Raw genomic sequence first — 16863 nt, 5'->3', positions numbered from 1 at the left:
AACACAATGGCACGTTTATGTGTACGTTCAACGGTATATACTCGATTGACGTGAGGATGGAGCCACCGACGCGGGCTGATATCGCCGCTCAGGAATGATGCATAACGCTATTTGAATATAACCATGTTGTAGGTATAGTCTTGAGGTATGCGGCGAGCAACTCTCATCCTGATACCGTAGGACGGTCATCGGCGGCAGCATGCCTATAAACATCACTGTCTGTCAATCATCGGCTGCACGTTGGTGCGAAGACGGAGATGGATGACGTGCGAGAGTATTTATATCCTCCGCATTGATTACTCTATCGTTGCCGCCTCATCAGATTAAACTTCAGCCCCTCCACTACAACGTTGTACATCCGCCCTCCAACTCTTCGATTATACCGCCACCCATTATTGCAATCGCCGCTATATATCATTGCCCAAGGCACCATAGCAGTCAGACAGTACCTACCTACATACCTCTTCCAGGGCTACTACACTACAAACCACCTACCATTGTGACCACTACCACTCTCAGCCACCACCACCGGCAAACTGCAGACCAGCACTCTCGGCACCCTCCTCAGCACTCTCCTCGTGGCCCTCATCGCCATCATGGCCTTCCAAATGCCTACATTCCTAACCCGCTTTCTGCGCCCATTCGCCTCGTCGGCAGCGGCATCGCTACAACCTGACTCGCTGGCCGCGATGCAATTCCCACCAAACGCGCAGCGCGCCATCTTCGCCGGCGGCTGTTTCTGGGGTCTAGAAGAATTCTACCGCAAACATTGGGGCAACGGGAAGGGTCTTCTCGACTGTCGGGTGGGATATACAGGCGGTCAGACTCCCGCGCCATCATACCGAGCCGTGTGCTCAGGACAGACGGGTCACGCCGAGTCGTTGCTGATTGTGTTCGATCCTGACCGCGTCTCGTACCGACAACTTGTCGAGTTCTTCTTCCGAATGCACGACCCGACCACGTTGAACAGACAGGGGCCCGATACGGGGACGCAGTACCGGTCTGCGATCTTCGCCGAGAATGACGAGCAGTTCAAGATCGCCAATGAGATCAAGGATAAGGTCCAGGAACAGTGGTACAAGGGTAAACCGATCACGACGCAGATACTGCGCGCCACCCAGTGGTACGATGCCGAGGACTACCATCAGGACTATTTGAAGAAGATGGAGGAGAGGGGCGAACATGGTTATCAGTGTCCGGCGCATTATTTGCGTCCTTTTCCGGAGTTGAAGTAGACATAATACTACCTGGCACCTAGTCGATGGTAGAATTCTCTACGCACCGCGTATACAAATCTCCGCACAAGTTGCGGAGAGAATTCTGCCACCGACTAGGTGCCTGGTCTTTTCGACAATAAAGCGAGATGACCATGTCCTGTTTGACTTTCGTTCCGATGATGACCACAACCCTTCCTGATCTGGTAGTTAACCATGTTATGATCTACTAGCCGAGAATTTGGCCCCGGGGGTGTAAAAGCGTGACTATATTGTCTCACTCCGTACTATAGACGGCTAGGCATCCTCACCGCGCCATCCAACCTTATGACTCCACCGTTGAGCATGGGATTCTCGACTATCTCTTTCACAAGGCGGGCGAATTCCTCCCCTCGGCCCATCCGCATCGGGTACTGGATCATTTCTGGGTTCACTGCTGCGCGCGAACCAGTAGCACCCTTCGATTTGCTCTCGTTGCCCTCCTTCTTGACAGGCGAACTGGAGTTGTTCTTCTTCGGCGGCACCGTCATACCTGTTTGAAACACTCCGGGTGCGATTCCCATGGCTCTGATGCCAGCCTTCAGGCCCAACTCGCGAGCTAGTGGTAGAACAATGCTCCGAACCGCCCCTTTACTTGCGCTGTATGCCAGTTGACCTACTTGGCCTTCATAGGCTGCCACCGACGATACCACAATCACAATGCCTCGTTCGCCATCCGGGCCCCAGGGCTCGTTGAGCGCCATGTGAGGGATGGTGAGGCGGATCAAGTCGACAGTGCCGCGCAGGTTGATGGCGATGGTTCGGTCAAACGTGCCCATGTCCATATATTTCACATTGTCATGCGTCGCGGAGGCATCTTGCCGCGGAAGAGACAACGCGGCCGTCCCAATACCGGCACAGCAGATTGCTCCTGACAGTGGCTTTGAGGTCGTTTCTTGAATCCATTTCAACGTACTCTTGACCGCGGTTTGTAGGGACTCTGTCGAGGCGACATTCGTTTTGGTGAATAGGATTCGTGACGAGTCGACGTGAAAGAAGGTGTTTGAGGGAGGTGGGTTGAGATCGAGGATGGATACATTGGCGCCGTTCTCAAGGAAGAGGCTGGTTGTGGCGAGGCCCAACCCGCTGGAGCCTCCGGACACAATGAACGTTCGATCTTTGATTTGCATTTTGTTTGCGATCGAGTCTGGAGGTATTGATGGGAGGGTGCGGTTGAGAAGAAGAAAAAGAAGCTGGTAGGCTAGCCCAGATGTTTACTACTATACAGATCAGCGACCTACCTCGGTTCACTTCCCATCATGTGCGCTGCGCGAACAGTGCGACGGGATCTCGCTCCGGCAACAATTGTTTAAGTCCTTTGAAAGCAGGGCATTGCGATTGATGTAAGGAGACAAATGATTGTTTCCAACTGCAGACAACGGGAAATCTTGAGCAACGGAATGCTGGCGGCGTTGTTCGTAGTTCTAAGGCACCGCAGGAGACAATGCAAATGCTGACACGTGATGAGGCTGAGTGGCAGTGGCAGTGGCTCAGGCTGCGGGCTCCAGTTCCAGTTCCAGTTCGTCATTTCCTCGTAGCGTACCTAGTTCAGTGTGAGCCTGAAACACGCCAAATTCACAAAGGGACCGACTCAACCCCAGCCAGACACTGGCAAATAGTTTGCCATTTATGCCTCCGCCGCACTGCCTGAATCCTCAGATACACCCTCCGGATTGATAAGAGAGTGTTGGCTCCAACCCAGCAGTATTTGCCTCTGTCACTACTGCGCAGAAGTTCCCCGGGCTGGTTGGTCCTCACTCCGGTCTCTGGACTGATGGTCTCGGTGCCACGCTGATCATCAGTCGTCCGACCACCATAGCGCCAGCCACACAATACCGCGCGTCCTGTTTCTCCCGTTAGAATTCTTTTACAGTGCTCACACTTGGTGTTCTACGGGACATCTTCATCGATCCGGTTCATGCCTGCCCTATGTCCCAATCCTCGCATCGCTCGAGAGCACCCAGCCGGAGCCTAAACGGTGTACGAAATGGAGGCAGAAGATCCCGCGACTCTTCCAGGACGCGCGGAAAGTCCATAGATGCAAATGAGGCATATCTATACGCTCTACGAGTGGCCTATCTCTCCTACCTCCTCCAACCTCGCACGACCCGCAAGAGACATGTGGAAACCAGACCGGCCGTCCACCGCTCGACGACGTCTCACTCATTCCACGAATTGATGAATGATTTCTCCGTCGTGCGAGACTCGAAGAGCACACGCTACCCTCATGATTTTATCAAGGAACTGGAAAAGAGGTTGAAAGGCATTCTGGTAGGAACGGAGCGGCGGCCGGAATATCATGATGCTTTGGTTAAGCGGATATTTGCCATTTTTCTCAATACCCTGTCAGACCCGGCGTTCAAGAAGCGCATGGAGGCCGACAGACGAGCCGAGGATCTGGTTCTGATATTCTTCTCAAATGCCACAAAGGAGCTGCAGAAGGGGAAGCCTCCGGGAGATGAAGGAGTCAAGCGCATGGTTGACCGCCATGTTGCACTATTCGTTCGTCTCCTAAGTCTCATCCTGAAGGACCGCGACTGGGCTAGAGACAAGCCCGAACTGGCGAGTCGGCTGCAGACTCTAGAGTCCAAGTTGCTGAAGGGAGACGACAATCTGGCCACCTCACAGACAAATGGGCCTTTGACTGTCGTCGAGGAAGTGGTTCCGTTGACTTACAATGTCAAGGACATGCCGCTCGTCCAGGTAGTCGGGCAGATCTTTGGTTTGACCAATACTATGATGCAGTCCGACATCAATAAGTATAAGCCTGTGTGGACGGAAAAGGCAGCACTTCAGGATCTGAAAACCTACCAACAGCACCTCAATCTCGGCACAAGTCTGACCTTGAATGCCAATGATTTCGATACCCAGGAGGCGTATGAGTCTTGGAAGAAAAGTGAGGGGCCTGAACTTTCGCAGCTCATGCTAGCCATTGTTCAATCAAACCCAGAACTGGCGAAGAGCACTCCCGGTGGCAATCTTCCCCAGTTCAACTCTCACGCTACCCCAACCAGTCCTGTAGACTCTCAGTATGCGGAGGTCTCGAGAGTGCTTTCCCATCAGTCTCACTCTTCTTCCTACGTCCTGGATCTGCCGGCAGATCTAGGCTCTCTCGATTTGAATGCGGCCGAATCACCACAACATACCGAAAACGCCGCACAGATCTATACTTTTATACCTTCTGATCCTCGAGCTATGTTTCGGTTTATCATGCTCCTAGCTCTTTCTCACGACCTTAACGATAAGACGAATGATGGAGGCCAACTGCTCTCCAAGAAGACCACGGAGTTGCTGAATGAAATTGCACTGAGATGGCGGATACCCAAATTCACTCGCGTTGTTTTGTTTCTGGATGTTATTCGCGAAAAATTCGTTGAGCAGGCCATCGGTTTGGAGAAGCTGGATGAGGCTTTCAATTATGTCAAGGACCCTCCCCAGGAAGACCCCAAAAATAAAAGGAGTTCCTTCATCATGTGCCCAGCAGTCCAAGATCGATACAACTGGACCATTGCCGACTTTGCTTTGATGGGGAAGGTGCTTGGAACATTACACGAAACCCTACTTCGGGATCTTTATGAGGCAATCATGACCGCCTATGCTGACAAAGCTGATTTGCAGAGGGTTGGCGCTGTCATGGCCATTATCGACGAGCACGTTCAGAGCGACCCCAACTTCACACAGAATCGCGAGGAGTTCCAGAACTTCAAAAACGCAGCTATCGATGGATTGGCTGCTGAAGCTCAACGCATCTATGACGAGCTGCTGGATCGTGAATTACCTCGAGAGAATGAGAAATGGGAGTTCTACCACATACAACAAGTGGCCAAAGCAGTGTTAAAATTGGCTGAAAGAGTGCAGAAAAGGTTCAGAAAGAACCCAGAAATTCTGGGTATTAACCCATTGATGGTTCTGTTGAACTGCACGCTACCGGCATTTGCAGAAGATTCCAAGGCTATGGTGGAGCAGATCTTGAATACTGCACAGAGAGACGGCTTCGAAGTTGCCATCCAGGATGGGTTCGACCTGTATAAGGAACTGAGCGAATTCCGTCGTGTCCACATGGAAGCATTGCCTCACGTGCCATTTCCGTACAAGATTGAACACTTGATGGCAGACTTCGTCTGGCGGTGGATCAAGATCACCGAAGAACAAGTGATCGGGTGGGTCGAGAACGCCGTGAAGCAGGACAATTTTATGGTCAGGACGCAACATCCAGGTCAAGTTCCAACAGAAGACGAGCGTCACTCAACGTCAGTCATCGACATCTACAGCTCGTTTAGCCAAGTCATTGACCAGGTCAGCCAGCTGAATTGGGATGATGATCTGACCTACGCGAAATTCATGACTGCGCTATCTAAAGCTCTTGGGCGGGGAATTGCGAGATATTGCGAGCTTCTGGACCAGATGTTCAGCAGGGAAATGGATAGGTTGACACCTGAACAAGAGGCTGCGGCTACCATGACACGGCAGGAGAAATGGGTACAACTTGCCAAGGATACTTGGAACAACAAGGAGCGAGTCGAGCCGTTTCAATTCTATCCCGAGTCATTTGTCAAACTCAACAACATCTCCTTTGCGATCCAGGAGTGGGACAAACTCGAGTCTGAGGTCAACGTCGATGCTTGTGCCGAAGTGATCAAGAAGAATACTCCACCAGCGCCTCAACGACCTCGCAAGACGTCGAATTACGTCTTCACAATTAAGATAGTTGAAGCAGAAGACCTCAAAGCCTGTGATGTCAACGGCTTCAGCGATCCATATGTTGTGTTGACGGACGAGTATCAGAAGCGACTGTTCAAGAGCAGGATAGTGTACCGCAACCTCAACCCCCGATGGGACGAGTCCGTGGATATCACAACGCAAGGGCCCTTGAATCTCATTGCAACGATTTGGGACTGGGATGCAGTTGGTGATCATGATTACGTGGGCCGAACCTCCCTGAAGCTGGATCCGTCCCATTTCAGTGACTTTCTTCCTCGTGAATACTGGCTTGACCTAGATACGCAGGGCAGGGTCATGATCCGTGTTAGCATGGAAGGCGAGCGAGACGATATCCAATTCTATTTCGGGAAGGCGTTTAGAAATCTGCAACGGACCCAACGGGACATGACTCGCAAGATCACTGACAAGCTCTCCGCTTACATCAGTCACTGCCTTTCTCGCCGAGCTTTGAGGTCTTTGCTCAACCGAGGGATTTCCATTTCCAGCGTGTCATCATACTTTAATCGAAACCGAGCATCTGCAGCAATGACTACAGCAATGCCGACGGATGCCGAGATCGTCAACGCGTTGAAACCGTTATTCGACTATTTTGACGACAATTTCGCGATCATGCAACAGGCCCTGACGTCCGATGCAATGAAAGCTGTCATGACGCGGATCTGGAAAGAGGTCCTCGTTACCATTGAAGGGCTGCTCGTCCCTCCTCTTTCTGATAAACCATCCCAACAGAAGGCCTTGAGTCAGCAAGAACTCGACGTTGTTTTCAAATGGCTGCAAAGTCTGTTAGAATTCTTCAACGCCGTTGACGAGGACACCGGGGAAGCAAACGGGGTGCCATTGAACATTCTGAAGAACCCCAAATATCACGAGTTGCAAATGCTCAACTTTTTCTACTTTGAGCCCACGGAAAGCCTGATCCGCGAATCAGAGAGGATGGCTTCGGCCACCGCAGCCAACCAGCAATTGCAGCGCACCCGTCTCTCCGCTCCTGCTAATCTAGGCGCCGTGGGCGGAGGCGGGTTGCTGAATGCCGGTAACCCGGCCGGTGGTCGACGTGCTAAGAGCATCATGTTGAGCCGCAATCTGGGGACCATGCGCAAGGCTAAAGAAGAGAAATGGAAGGCCGCCCAAGCCGAACCCAATGATGACATGATCCTACGTATTCTCAGGATGCGGCCTGAAGCAGCCAGTTATCTACGAGACCGGTCCCGACAGAAAGAACGGCTCGCTGCGGCGGCCGCTGCGGAGATGATCGTCCGACAGAGTCTGCTTGCGGGCGGAGGGCGGATGACGGGACCAAGTGTGGTCAGGAGGTAGTGTACATCATCTGGCAACTGCGTTTGGAGGATGGACCGGCTGAGACGGAAAGAGAGAATAGCACGGGCATTGAACTTGCAGCAGGATTTCTTTTGGACGTCGTGTCCCGCAGAGGGACTATTTGGCTCCCCAAGCCCCCTCGCTGCACATCTGGGGAGGATCATTAATTAAGCAGGAGCATGGATGGAGCACTGGTAACGTAACATGATGCGACGATAGCTATGAATATGCATGGATGAGGATATGCGAGTGGCTGATATGATCTGGAGCAGAGATGCTCTGGGCCTGAGATATGGCATAACACTAGCAGGTGGACCTTTACATTCAGCGAAGTTCTCAGTTCAACCACGGGTAGGATGGAAAGTAGTGGCCGAGTGGTTTGTCACCAGCGTTACACAGTATACTCGCGTTGATGTTTGAGAAAAGGCCATCTCTGTCACCATTTATTACTCGCTATGTTCCGATTTGCAGTATTTGTGAAAATGGTGTACTGCGTCGCCGCTTTAAGAGACGAGAAGACTGGCATCAACAACGGCTCACATGCCTAATTTGACAGAGCACGTTACCCTTTGCATAGGAGGATGTGACAGGTACATTGTATAGCACCCAGTACACTGCATGAAGGAATTACGACAACGTTATACCTACCTAGGTATGTACTGTACTAGTAGATTGTCGTGGTGAAGGCATTGAAGTGTCGTCTTGCACTGACGAATCAGACGCCGCACTGCCCTCTCTGCCAAGAGTTCAGCCGCCAAGCCTCGGAAAGCCCGCAATTTGCAAGTCCGACGACACACCGAACGCACATTTCAGTTTCGCACCCTCAAACTGCGGCCCTCTTTTCTGTCGACGACAACCCAGATCCCAATCCCATCCCTCACAACACCAGCCGTCCTTCGACCGACACCGACCGTTCGTTCGAATAAACCACACATAAAACCGCCAAAATGGAGAACGAGAGAGGAGAGATCGTCGATCTGTAAGAAACCACACCTCCACCAGCACCGCATAATCCCAGCAAGCAAGGAAGAGACACTTGAGTGCCTTTGGCCACCACTCTTTGAGGAGAAGGATTAATAGGAGAAAGAGACCGTCGATTGAGATATACAGACCAGTAAACTAACATTTGTTTGCGTCCAGCTACGTCCCGCGCAAGTGCAGCGCGACCAACCGCATCATCAAGGCCAAGGACCACGCCTCCGTCCAGATCAGCATTGGCAAAGTCGACGAGAACGGCCGGTACACGGGCGAGAACCACGTCTATGCGCTCTGCGGATTCGTGCGGTCGCGCGCCGAGAGCGACGACTCCCTCAACCGACTGGCGCAGAAGGATGGGTTCTTGAAGAACGTCTGGAGCGCCCAGGCCACGAGATAAACGCTTTCATCCTCGCGAGATATTACACGAATGGCCCCGGAATACCGTGAGGAAACGAAGATAGATCCGATTCTCGAATAAAACAAAAAAGTTCAATTGTGTCAACCGGTCAACCGATCAAGTTGCTAGGCGGGCAAAAAGGAAAATCAAACGTGGGGGTGTGGAATCTTCGTGGTGTCGCCAGAGTGCAAGTGTGTGGGAGCTTGAGCTGGAATGGAATGGACTGGGCATGGGCAAGAAGCGGAAGAACATATCCAGGAAACCGAACCGTCTGGCAATGGCATGAGGGCGCCGTGGGGGCTTTTGTGCGATCATCAACCAACACCACAATTGCAATCAGTGATCAATGGGTCTCCGAATGGATGCATTCGAAAGGGGGTGTTGATGCAGCTCAGCATGACATATGCAGATGAATCAATGCAAAATCCCAAAATTGACTTCCTATTTTGCTCTGCTTTTTGTTTTCTCCTCGACCCCGGTTGTCCGTTGATTGATGGTGGCTTCACATATGAAGGATTCTGCTAGGGGTTCCACCCTGGCGCTCGGTTGCTTTGGGTCTCATGCTCGAACATGTTTCTTAACCCAACCAATGGGTAAGAAAGTTAACAAACACAGCATGCTCAGGAAGGCCGACTCCGGACCAGATGTAGCGACTGGAACCGCATCGTTGATGATACTACTCGTTTGCTGATGCATGTACTGCATGTCCATGCGATAATAGCGCGGTCTGCTGCCCCTTTCCTAGCTGTCTTACTATCTACCAAAGGCCCCCCGGACCCCCAATTCAGGCCGCCTGGGGAATTCCCTAATGATGCCATACTTGCCAGTACTGTACATCTCCAGCATCAGGCAATATTTACTCACTTACCTAGGGACCGACAAACAGTATGTATGTACCTTATTAATTACATCCGGTATCTCGATTGTGGTCCTCCACCAGAAGACTCCATCACGACAAAATGGGCACAAACCGGGAACGGAACGAAGGGTCGTGGAAGAAGACACGGGGCGAATGCTCATCCTTAACATGGTCTACATTGAATTTTGAGTCTTGAATTTTGAGTCCAGCAGCAGCAGCAGCAGCAGCAGCAGCAGCACCACCACCACCACCACCACCACCACCACCACTGTAGTATTAGTATTATAGATACTGTAATGTTCCGCCCGTATCTGTGCTCTGATTCTTAATCTCGACTCAATCACAGCTCTTCAGAAGGCGGCTATTTTCTCAATGTTCGGCTGGGTTTGATATTGTCTCTACTTCCCCGGACATGGAGTGGATGGTCTGGGGAAGCCTTGATGTGCCGGTAGAGTGATTGGAAAAATCATAGGGAAATTGCTAGCAGCAGCAGAAGCAGCAGCAGCAAGGATTAATGCAAGGGGGAAAAGAAGATGCATGGAAATCACCGTAAGCAAAATGGAGGAAGGGCTATCATCATTTCTAGATTACCCGGTCGAGAACGCTTCTTGACTGCTCCGTTTATGGCCAATTGGATGCTTGAACTCTTCGTCTTTCTTGAACTGGCTCGATTCTCGAGTTGCAAGACAGAAACAGACATGCATAATCTAATCTTTGTGTAACCGGACGGCGGGATTCTGTTCAATGAAATTGAGGTCGACTTTGTGACCGAGCAGTTCACGGATATTGTTCACACCATACCTAGGTGAAAGGTCAGTCAAAATTCCAGATACAGCAGCGTGACCGATCGCATGAGAAAATCCAAACTTACTTGATCATGGTAGGTCTCTCCAAACTTAACCCCCAGCCGTATATCCTCATGTCCTTGGGCAAGCCCATAGGCTCGAGCATTTCTGGCCGGAACATGCCGCTGTTTCCAATCTCAACCCACTTCTTCAATCCCTCGTGGTAACTGAAGATCTCCATACTGGGTTCGGTGTAAGGGTTGTATGCAGGCTTGAACCTTAGGTTTTTGATGCCCATCTTGCCGAAGAAGACTTCCATGAACCCAATCAGACCTCCCAGGGTCAAGCCCCAGTCGGCAATGACACCTTCGACCTGGTGGAATTCCGCAAGATGGGTCTGGTCGACAGTTTCGTTGCGGAAGACGCGGTCGATGGAGAAATATCTGGCGGGTCGAGGATTCAAGGCGAGCTTGTGCAGCATATACGTCGAAATGGCAGTGGTGTGCGTCCGCAGAACCAGCCGAAGAGCCTCGTCCGGCGACCAAGGGTATCTGTAGCCTATCGAGCCAAACTTTCCGTTCTCATGCACAGCCCGCACGTCATCCCAGTACTGCTTGTAATCCAACTTCTTCTCGGCTGCTATGTCCCGCTCGTTGGCCGAAGCGGGCGTCGATTTAGCCCCAGGCACCGTGGGCTCGGGATCTTCTCGGGGCGGATCCGCTTTCACAGGGTCGGAAATGTAGAAGGTGTCTTGCAAGTCGCGGGCAGGATGTTGTTGAGGGACGAAGAGGGCATCGAAATTCCAGAAACCGGTCTCGACATAACGATTCGTCGGCATCTCTTCGAAGCCCATCTCGAAGAAAATCTCCCGAAACTCTTGCCGCACCTTGTTGAGCGGGTGAAGAGCTCCTGCGGGGGTAGGGGCGCCTTTGGCCTTGAAGTTGTATGGTTTGAGCTGCACCGTCTTCCAGGCGCCGGACGCCAACATCTCAGCAGTCAAGTCGGCCTCCTCCTTGACAAACTCTGTCGAGAACTTGGGTCCCTTAGAGACCTTGAAAGCAATCGTCTTTTGATCCACCACATACTTCCTCTTCTTGAAATCCGCCACTACCTTCGGATTGTCCAGCTTGTGCGTGGCTTGGATCTCTCGTAATTGTTTTTGTACATCGTCCTCGATATGGTCCACTGTGGCCTTGAGCACGTCGCCCTCCTTCTTGACCCATTTCTGCTTGAATGCGTCTCCCGATCCAAACTTTGCGACATTGGCGTCTCCCACAGCGGTCGGAAGATCCTTGATTTTTAGTCCCTCCAAGGATGCCCGCACGGCTTCAAAGACTCGAGCCCCATTGCTTCCGTGGTCGGCAATGTCCTGGCCTTCCTTTGTGAGCACAAGTTCTACCCTGTCGACTTGCTCGGCTTGGATGAAGTCCCGTGATCTTAACTTGTCGACCGCTGATTTCACAGAGACAAAAGAGGCATTGGGAAATTCGTCGGACGTGAGGATTGGGCCGTCGCTGTTTGCTAGGACGCTGAGGAGCTGGGCTGTCAAATCCTCTGCCATGATTGCGCCTATTTGTATAGGGGAGACAAAGCGACAAGTGGGCAGCAGCCACGGGAAGATGGGTTCGTTGGGTCTGTTCTCGTCTTCGATTCTATATTCCGTGTTTCTTTCTACAATTAATTACAAGAATGACTCCAACTGCGGACTCCACATCCACCACCGAGATGCGTTTAGGGCGGCAACACAGTGATGCTTGGCAGTGTCTGTTGGCTCAGCCCTTTTTGCCTGGTAATTTATGAGGGAATGGGATATCATCACCACTACAACTCAACACCGCACTCCTTGAACACGATATAGCTGACAGCGCAGCAGTATTGCACCATCTAACATACTCGCTGCTCCATCAACTGTCTATTCGTAGGATGCTCAACAATCTTATATAACGCGGACAATTGAGAAGGAGTCTATAGGTCCAATTCTAAGTTGTCGCCATTTCATTATACCCATCTCACCATGCCCTACAGCTAGATGATAGTCTATGCAATCAATACCTGAGAGACACAACACTCATCGAGAGGATCCCCACAACGGCTTAATAGAACGCTATCATGAGATCCAGGCCAGGTGGCCGTCGTGTTCATTGCATCGCTTGCACAACGTCCTCCTTTCCAACATGTACAACAGCGTTGCCTTAAGCCACGGAATCCACGGCTTTCGGCGCACTCCTTCTCTCAACAAGGCCCAGTTTCTCCATGCGGAGCTCCATGGCTCTTCTGTGGGCATCCAAACCCTCACATCTGGCAAGCTCCATGACAGCATAGCCGACCTCTCCCACACCCTTCTCGTTGACCTCACTGCTCGTGATGTTCTTCATGAAACTGCCCAGGTTAACTCCGGAGTACTGTTTGGCGTAACCGTATGTTGGTAGACTGTGGTTCACACCGGCTGAGTAGTCGCCGACAGACTCAGGTGTCCAGCCACCGATAAACACGGAGCCCGCATTCTGGACGTCGGGAAGTGCCGATCGTGGATCTTCAATCTGCAGGATAAGATGCTCCGGCGCATAGTAGTTGGACCATTTCATGGCTTCCTTCAAGCTGCCGACCGAGATGGTAACGCTGTGCTCAATTGCACCTCTCACGATGTCCACTCGGGGAAGTTCATGCGCTTGCTTGTGCACCTCGTCTTCAATGGCCTGCAGCTGTTGCTCATCCAGGTCGATCGCAATCAAAACAACCTGGCTGTCTGTGCCGTGCTCCGCCTGGCTGAGAAGATCGCTGGCCACGAACGCTGGGTCGGCAGTCTTGTCGGCAACCACAAGCACCTCGGACGGACCGGCAGGCATATCAATAGACACGGCAGCGGATGTATCATTGCTCACAATCATTTTCGCCGCGGTAACAAACTGATTGCCAGGGCCAAGAATTTTGTCAACCTTGGTGATTGACTCCGTTCCATAAGCCATCGCAGCAACAGCTTGAGCGCCACCAGCCAGTACTATCGATTCCGCCCCAACCTTGTGGGCAATGTACACAATTTCGGGGCTAACGGTGCCATCAGACCTTGGAGGCGAGGCCAACACAATATTCTTGCATCCCGCAGCCATTGCTGGCACACCCAACATAAGTGCGGTGGAGGGCAGCACTGCCGTACCGCCAGGAATGTAAAGCCCGACCTTCTCAATTGGTCGAGAAAAGCGGGAACAGGTGACACCGGGCATGGTCTCAACTACCAAAGGAGCCGGTGATTCCTGGGCAGAATGAAACTTCAGGATGTTGTCGTAAGAGATGTTGATTGCTTTGATAGTCTCTTCTGGCAGCTGCATGAGGGATTCTGGGAAAGGTGCTTTCAGAACTGGTGACGTGAGGCTTGTTGCTTTCTCGAACTTGTGGGTGTATTTCAAGACTGCGGAATCACCGTTACTGCGAACATCAGCGATGATTGGGTGGACCAGAGACATAATCTTCTCGTTGGACTTTTGTGACGGTCTTTGCAGGGCAGCCTTTATAACGTCATCAGAGAATGCTTGTGAAGTCGAGTATCGTGTCAGTTGTATCCGCCCTGTAGTCGTCTTGCCCGCCGGATCCGAGGGCGATTTCGGCACAGAAACGGCTTCTCTGACTTGCTCGTCTTGCTGACCGTTGATCCCATTCGTCTGACTGGGACTTTCTTCCTTGGGAGGCTTCTCTTCGACATATTGAGGTTTGGCATCGCCCTTCCTTCTCTTGACCTTCAAACTCTTCAGGTCCAGGTTCTTCTCAATATCCTCCAAGGTCACATCCGCTGCTATACACCGTGCCAGTGCAAAGTAGAACAAGTCTGCTGCCTCAGAGGCGATCTCTTCCTTGGTGCTTGCTTCACAAAGTTCGTCTGCTTCTTCTTTGATCTTTGCGTTGACGAGTTTCGGGTCGCTAAAGAGCCGAGCGGTGTAGGAGCCCGCGGGTGCATCCACCTTGCGCTCTTGAAGTGTCCGTTGCAGTCGGGATAGTCCAGAGACCTTACCCCAGCACGACATGGTCGCCAGATGGCAGAACCCTCGGCCCTTTTGATGCACCCTCATGAGCAAACAGTCTTTGTCGCAGTCGAAGGAAATATTAATGAGCTCCTGAGTGTCCCCACTCGACGCTCCTTTATACCACAGCCCCCTCTTACGACTTTGATAGACCCCGGTTCCAGTTTTGAGAGCTTCGGCCAGGCTCTCTTTGCTGCTCCATACTAGACCCAAGGCCACGCCACGTTCGTCTACCACAGTGGTAGCGTAAAGGCCGGTTCTGCGGTCAGGAGTGGCGCCGGCAAGCAGCAAATCCAAAGCAGGAATCAGGTTCTCGTGTCCCTCCTTTGTCTGATCGAAAGTCAAGAGCTTGGAAGATACGATGAGCGCATTTCCGGGATACTCGTGAAGCAGATTCCGTCCTTCTGAATCGTCCGAGACTCTGACAAAGATGGTCTGATCGGGGCTTGGAGGGTAGTTCCCCAGCTCTTTCAGAACCGCATCTACCTCCTCATTGCCTTTATCGCCGTCAAACGCCCATTCTCTCGTCATCCATTGCGGATTCGTCTCCAGAAAAGACTTCAATTTGCCGATATCGGTCTTAGGGTTGACCAGCGAGATGGTGAGGACAAGGCGATCGGGAGATATCGTAGGCTCCTGAGACAGGGCTTTTAACTGTTCAAATGTGACGAATAGCTTCGTCGCGCCATTGTTGAGCAGGTCAACTACGTTGTCCCAGCTCTTGAGTTTCCGAACATCGTAATTGATAGCAAGTTTCGAGAAGTTCTGCCGCAGAAAAGAAAGGCTCGACTCAAAGTTCTCGGGGGTGGCATCAACGAGGCATTGTCCCAAGTAACCGACTTGGTCTAGAGTCAGTCCTTTTGGCTTTTCCGACAGTATCTCCCCAGTTTCAACAGACACGAGGAGGCCGACACCCATCTTGGAGATGCTTGATATAGTGCAGGAGCAGTGCAAAAGGGCTGCAAATGGTGTCAACTGTGCCCGTCGGAGGAGATGATTGACTCAACTCATGCGGGAAAAAGTTATCGCATTTGATAAGGATAAGGGCGCTGCATTGGGCAACTTAACCGACGTCCAATTGTCATGCCACAACGTCCCTGCAACCAACCAGCTTCCGCCCAAATCATCGTCGTGGCATGTTGGTTCGACATGATTGTCCCTTTCATCGTCGACACGTAGCGTGACCTTCCGCCCACACCGACAGGGTCGGACTACGACTTGAAATCAAACTCAACGCTGCGAAGACGAGGTAGCAGAGGTACTTTAAATAAGCTTAAGAGACAAATGATACTCCGATGGCAGAGTGCGCTGTTATTTGCGGAACCCCCAACCCGCAATTACTACGTAGGTATGTATTTAGTAGTCGTTGTTCTTTCGGTAATCAGATGAACAGCAGCAATGTTACCTAGGTAGGTACTAGTACTACCACTGTAATATCAGAGGGGCCGCGATTGTGACCACCTCCAGACATCCACGGTGACGGTAATATGTGGCGGCTGCCTGGCTGAAGATCACCTCTCCGTTTTGACGAAATTTGTTCCTTAGAAACTTGTGATCCCTCCGCATGGCGGCAAGACGAACATACATAGTACTTAAGTACTAAGTACCTAGTTACTAGTATGTACTACTGAGTAAAAACCAGTCCAAGCTTGGTACTGAATTACAGCACTAGTAATACTAAGTACTATGTAGGTACTGCCTGCCGCCTTGCAGTACAATACAGCCTTCGATAATTCGAATATTTGTACTACTAGTACTTAAGTATATTCGACTTGAGTGTTTGCACCGTTCGTAGAGCTTTCCTTTGAATTTCATACATATATAGTGCTGACAGGGTCGACCTTGGGGTAACAACTTGAACCTTGTCAACACCTATTACGGTCAGCTTGAACTCTACTAAGTACTACTAGAACTAGACTAGTATAACTAGTAAGTACTAGTACTATATATATAGTACATAGCCCACCCTATAGTTTCGAACCCGTTTAAAGGTCGAATATATACTTATATCTAACACAGTTTGGAATCGGTTCGAACCCGGTTCGGAGTCGATCCATAATCGGTTCGAAACCGGTCCAGAATTACTTATATTAAAGTGTATTAAGTTTATACTAGCTCTATATAATTTACTCGAACTCTAAGTTTCTAAGTTTATTTAGATATGTCAAGATTTATGCATGAACCTCAGGCGCATAGAATCCGGACAACCTCGTTAGGTGCTATTAATAAGGAAGGATTATCGAAGATCTATATACGAGAAGTACGTAACTTTCGAAACGGGTAATCTAGAATATAATACTATACTATTATACTAGATTAGAGTAATAGAGCGATAGAGTACTACGAGTCTTCTATATCTATATAGTCGTCGATCTTTTATAAGTTAAGTTTATAGTCTCTCGTAGTTAATCTTCGTTATAAGTTAGACGATATATTTCTCGATTTAACTATTATTTATAGAACTCGTCTTTTCTATCTATACTTAGTCGGATCTTATCTTCTCTTACGTTAGTAAATACTAATCGAACTCGTAACTCTA

At 50.8% G+C, this 16863-nt stretch overlaps 6 protein-coding genes across 6 annotated transcripts; 3 read left to right on the top strand and 3 right to left on the bottom strand.

Moving 5' to 3' along the window:
- Positions 1-596: 596 nt before the first annotated feature.
- Positions 597-1235, top strand: HMPREF1120_04923 (peptide-methionine (S)-S-oxide reductase; the record flags this gene model as incomplete). The annotated part of the gene is made up of 1 exon (XM_009159072.1): positions 597-1235. One exon carries the CDS (start codon positions 597-599, stop codon positions 1233-1235), a length of 639 nt encoding a protein of 212 aa, XP_009157320.1.
- A 14-nt stretch (positions 1236-1249) lies between these two features.
- On the bottom strand, positions 1250-2980 carry HMPREF1120_04922 (3-hydroxyacyl-CoA dehydrogenase). The gene is made up of 2 exons (XM_009159071.1): positions 2850-2980; positions 1250-2796 (listed from the first exon to the last, which is right to left on the bottom strand). Exon 2 carries the CDS (start codon positions 2381-2383, stop codon positions 1502-1504), a length of 882 nt encoding a protein of 293 aa, XP_009157319.1. The 5' UTR covers positions 2384-2796; positions 2850-2980; the 3' UTR covers positions 1250-1501.
- Positions 2796-7940, top strand: HMPREF1120_04921 (uncharacterized protein). The gene has a single exon (XM_009159070.1). It carries the CDS (start codon positions 3183-3185, stop codon positions 7290-7292), a length of 4110 nt encoding a protein of 1369 aa, XP_009157318.1. The 5' UTR covers positions 2796-3182; the 3' UTR covers positions 7293-7940.
- Positions 7941-8054: 114 nt separating this feature from the next.
- Positions 8055-9111, top strand: HMPREF1120_04920 (40S ribosomal protein S21). Its single transcript, XM_009159069.1, has 2 exons — positions 8055-8271; positions 8433-9111. Exons 1-2 carry the CDS (start codon positions 8240-8242, stop codon positions 8665-8667), a joined length of 267 nt encoding a protein of 88 aa, XP_009157317.1. The 5' UTR covers positions 8055-8239; the 3' UTR covers positions 8668-9111.
- A 578-nt stretch (positions 9112-9689) lies between these two features.
- On the bottom strand, positions 9690-11982 carry HMPREF1120_04919 (phenylalanyl-tRNA synthetase alpha chain). The gene is made up of 2 exons (XM_009159068.1): positions 10398-11982; positions 9690-10327 (listed from the first exon to the last, which is right to left on the bottom strand). The coding sequence occupies exons 1-2, from the start codon at positions 11870-11872 to the stop codon at positions 10234-10236; spliced, it is 1569 nt and encodes a 522-aa protein (XP_009157316.1). The 5' UTR covers positions 11873-11982; the 3' UTR covers positions 9690-10233.
- Positions 11983-12207: 225 nt separating this feature from the next.
- Positions 12208-15876, bottom strand: HMPREF1120_04918 (histidinol dehydrogenase). Its single transcript, XM_009159067.1, has one exon. It carries the CDS (start codon positions 15240-15242, stop codon positions 12504-12506), a length of 2739 nt encoding a protein of 912 aa, XP_009157315.1. The 5' UTR covers positions 15243-15876; the 3' UTR covers positions 12208-12503.
- Positions 15877-16863: the final 987 nt, after the last annotated feature.

Source organism: Exophiala dermatitidis (assembly GCF_000230625.1).
Source record: "Exophiala dermatitidis NIH/UT8656 unplaced genomic scaffold supercont1.4, whole genome shotgun sequence".
Taxonomy (NCBI): Eukaryota; Fungi; Ascomycota; class Eurotiomycetes; order Chaetothyriales; family Herpotrichiellaceae; genus Exophiala; species Exophiala dermatitidis.
This window is presented reverse-complemented; position numbering and strand designations above follow the sequence as displayed.

Bases quoted from the DNA above. Each gene is read 5' to 3' on its own strand.
- HMPREF1120_04920 (XM_009159069.1), top strand. From the start codon at position 8,240: ATGGAGAACGAGAGAGGAGAGATCGTCGATCT. The intron at 8,272-8,432 runs GTAAGAAACCAC...GTTTGCGTCCAG, and splicing joins AGAGGAGAGATCGTCGATCT to CTACGTCCCGCGCAAGTGCA.
- HMPREF1120_04918 (XM_009159067.1), bottom strand. From the start codon at position 15,242: ATGGGTGTCGGCCTCCTCGTGTCTGTTGAAACTGGGGAGATACTGTCG.
- HMPREF1120_04921 (XM_009159070.1), top strand. From the start codon at position 3,183: ATGTCCCAATCCTCGCATCGCTCGAGAGCACCCAGCCGGAGCCTAAAC.
- HMPREF1120_04919 (XM_009159068.1), bottom strand. From the start codon at position 11,872: ATGGCAGAGGATTTGACAGCCCAGCTCCTCAGCGTCCTAGCAAACAGC. The intron at 10,328-10,397 runs GTAAGTTTGGAT...CCTTTCACCTAG, and splicing joins GAGAGACCTACCATGATCAA to GTATGGTGTGAACAATATCC.
- HMPREF1120_04922 (XM_009159071.1), bottom strand. From the start codon at position 2,383: ATGCAAATCAAAGATCGAACGTTCATTGTGTCCGGAGGCTCCAGCGGG.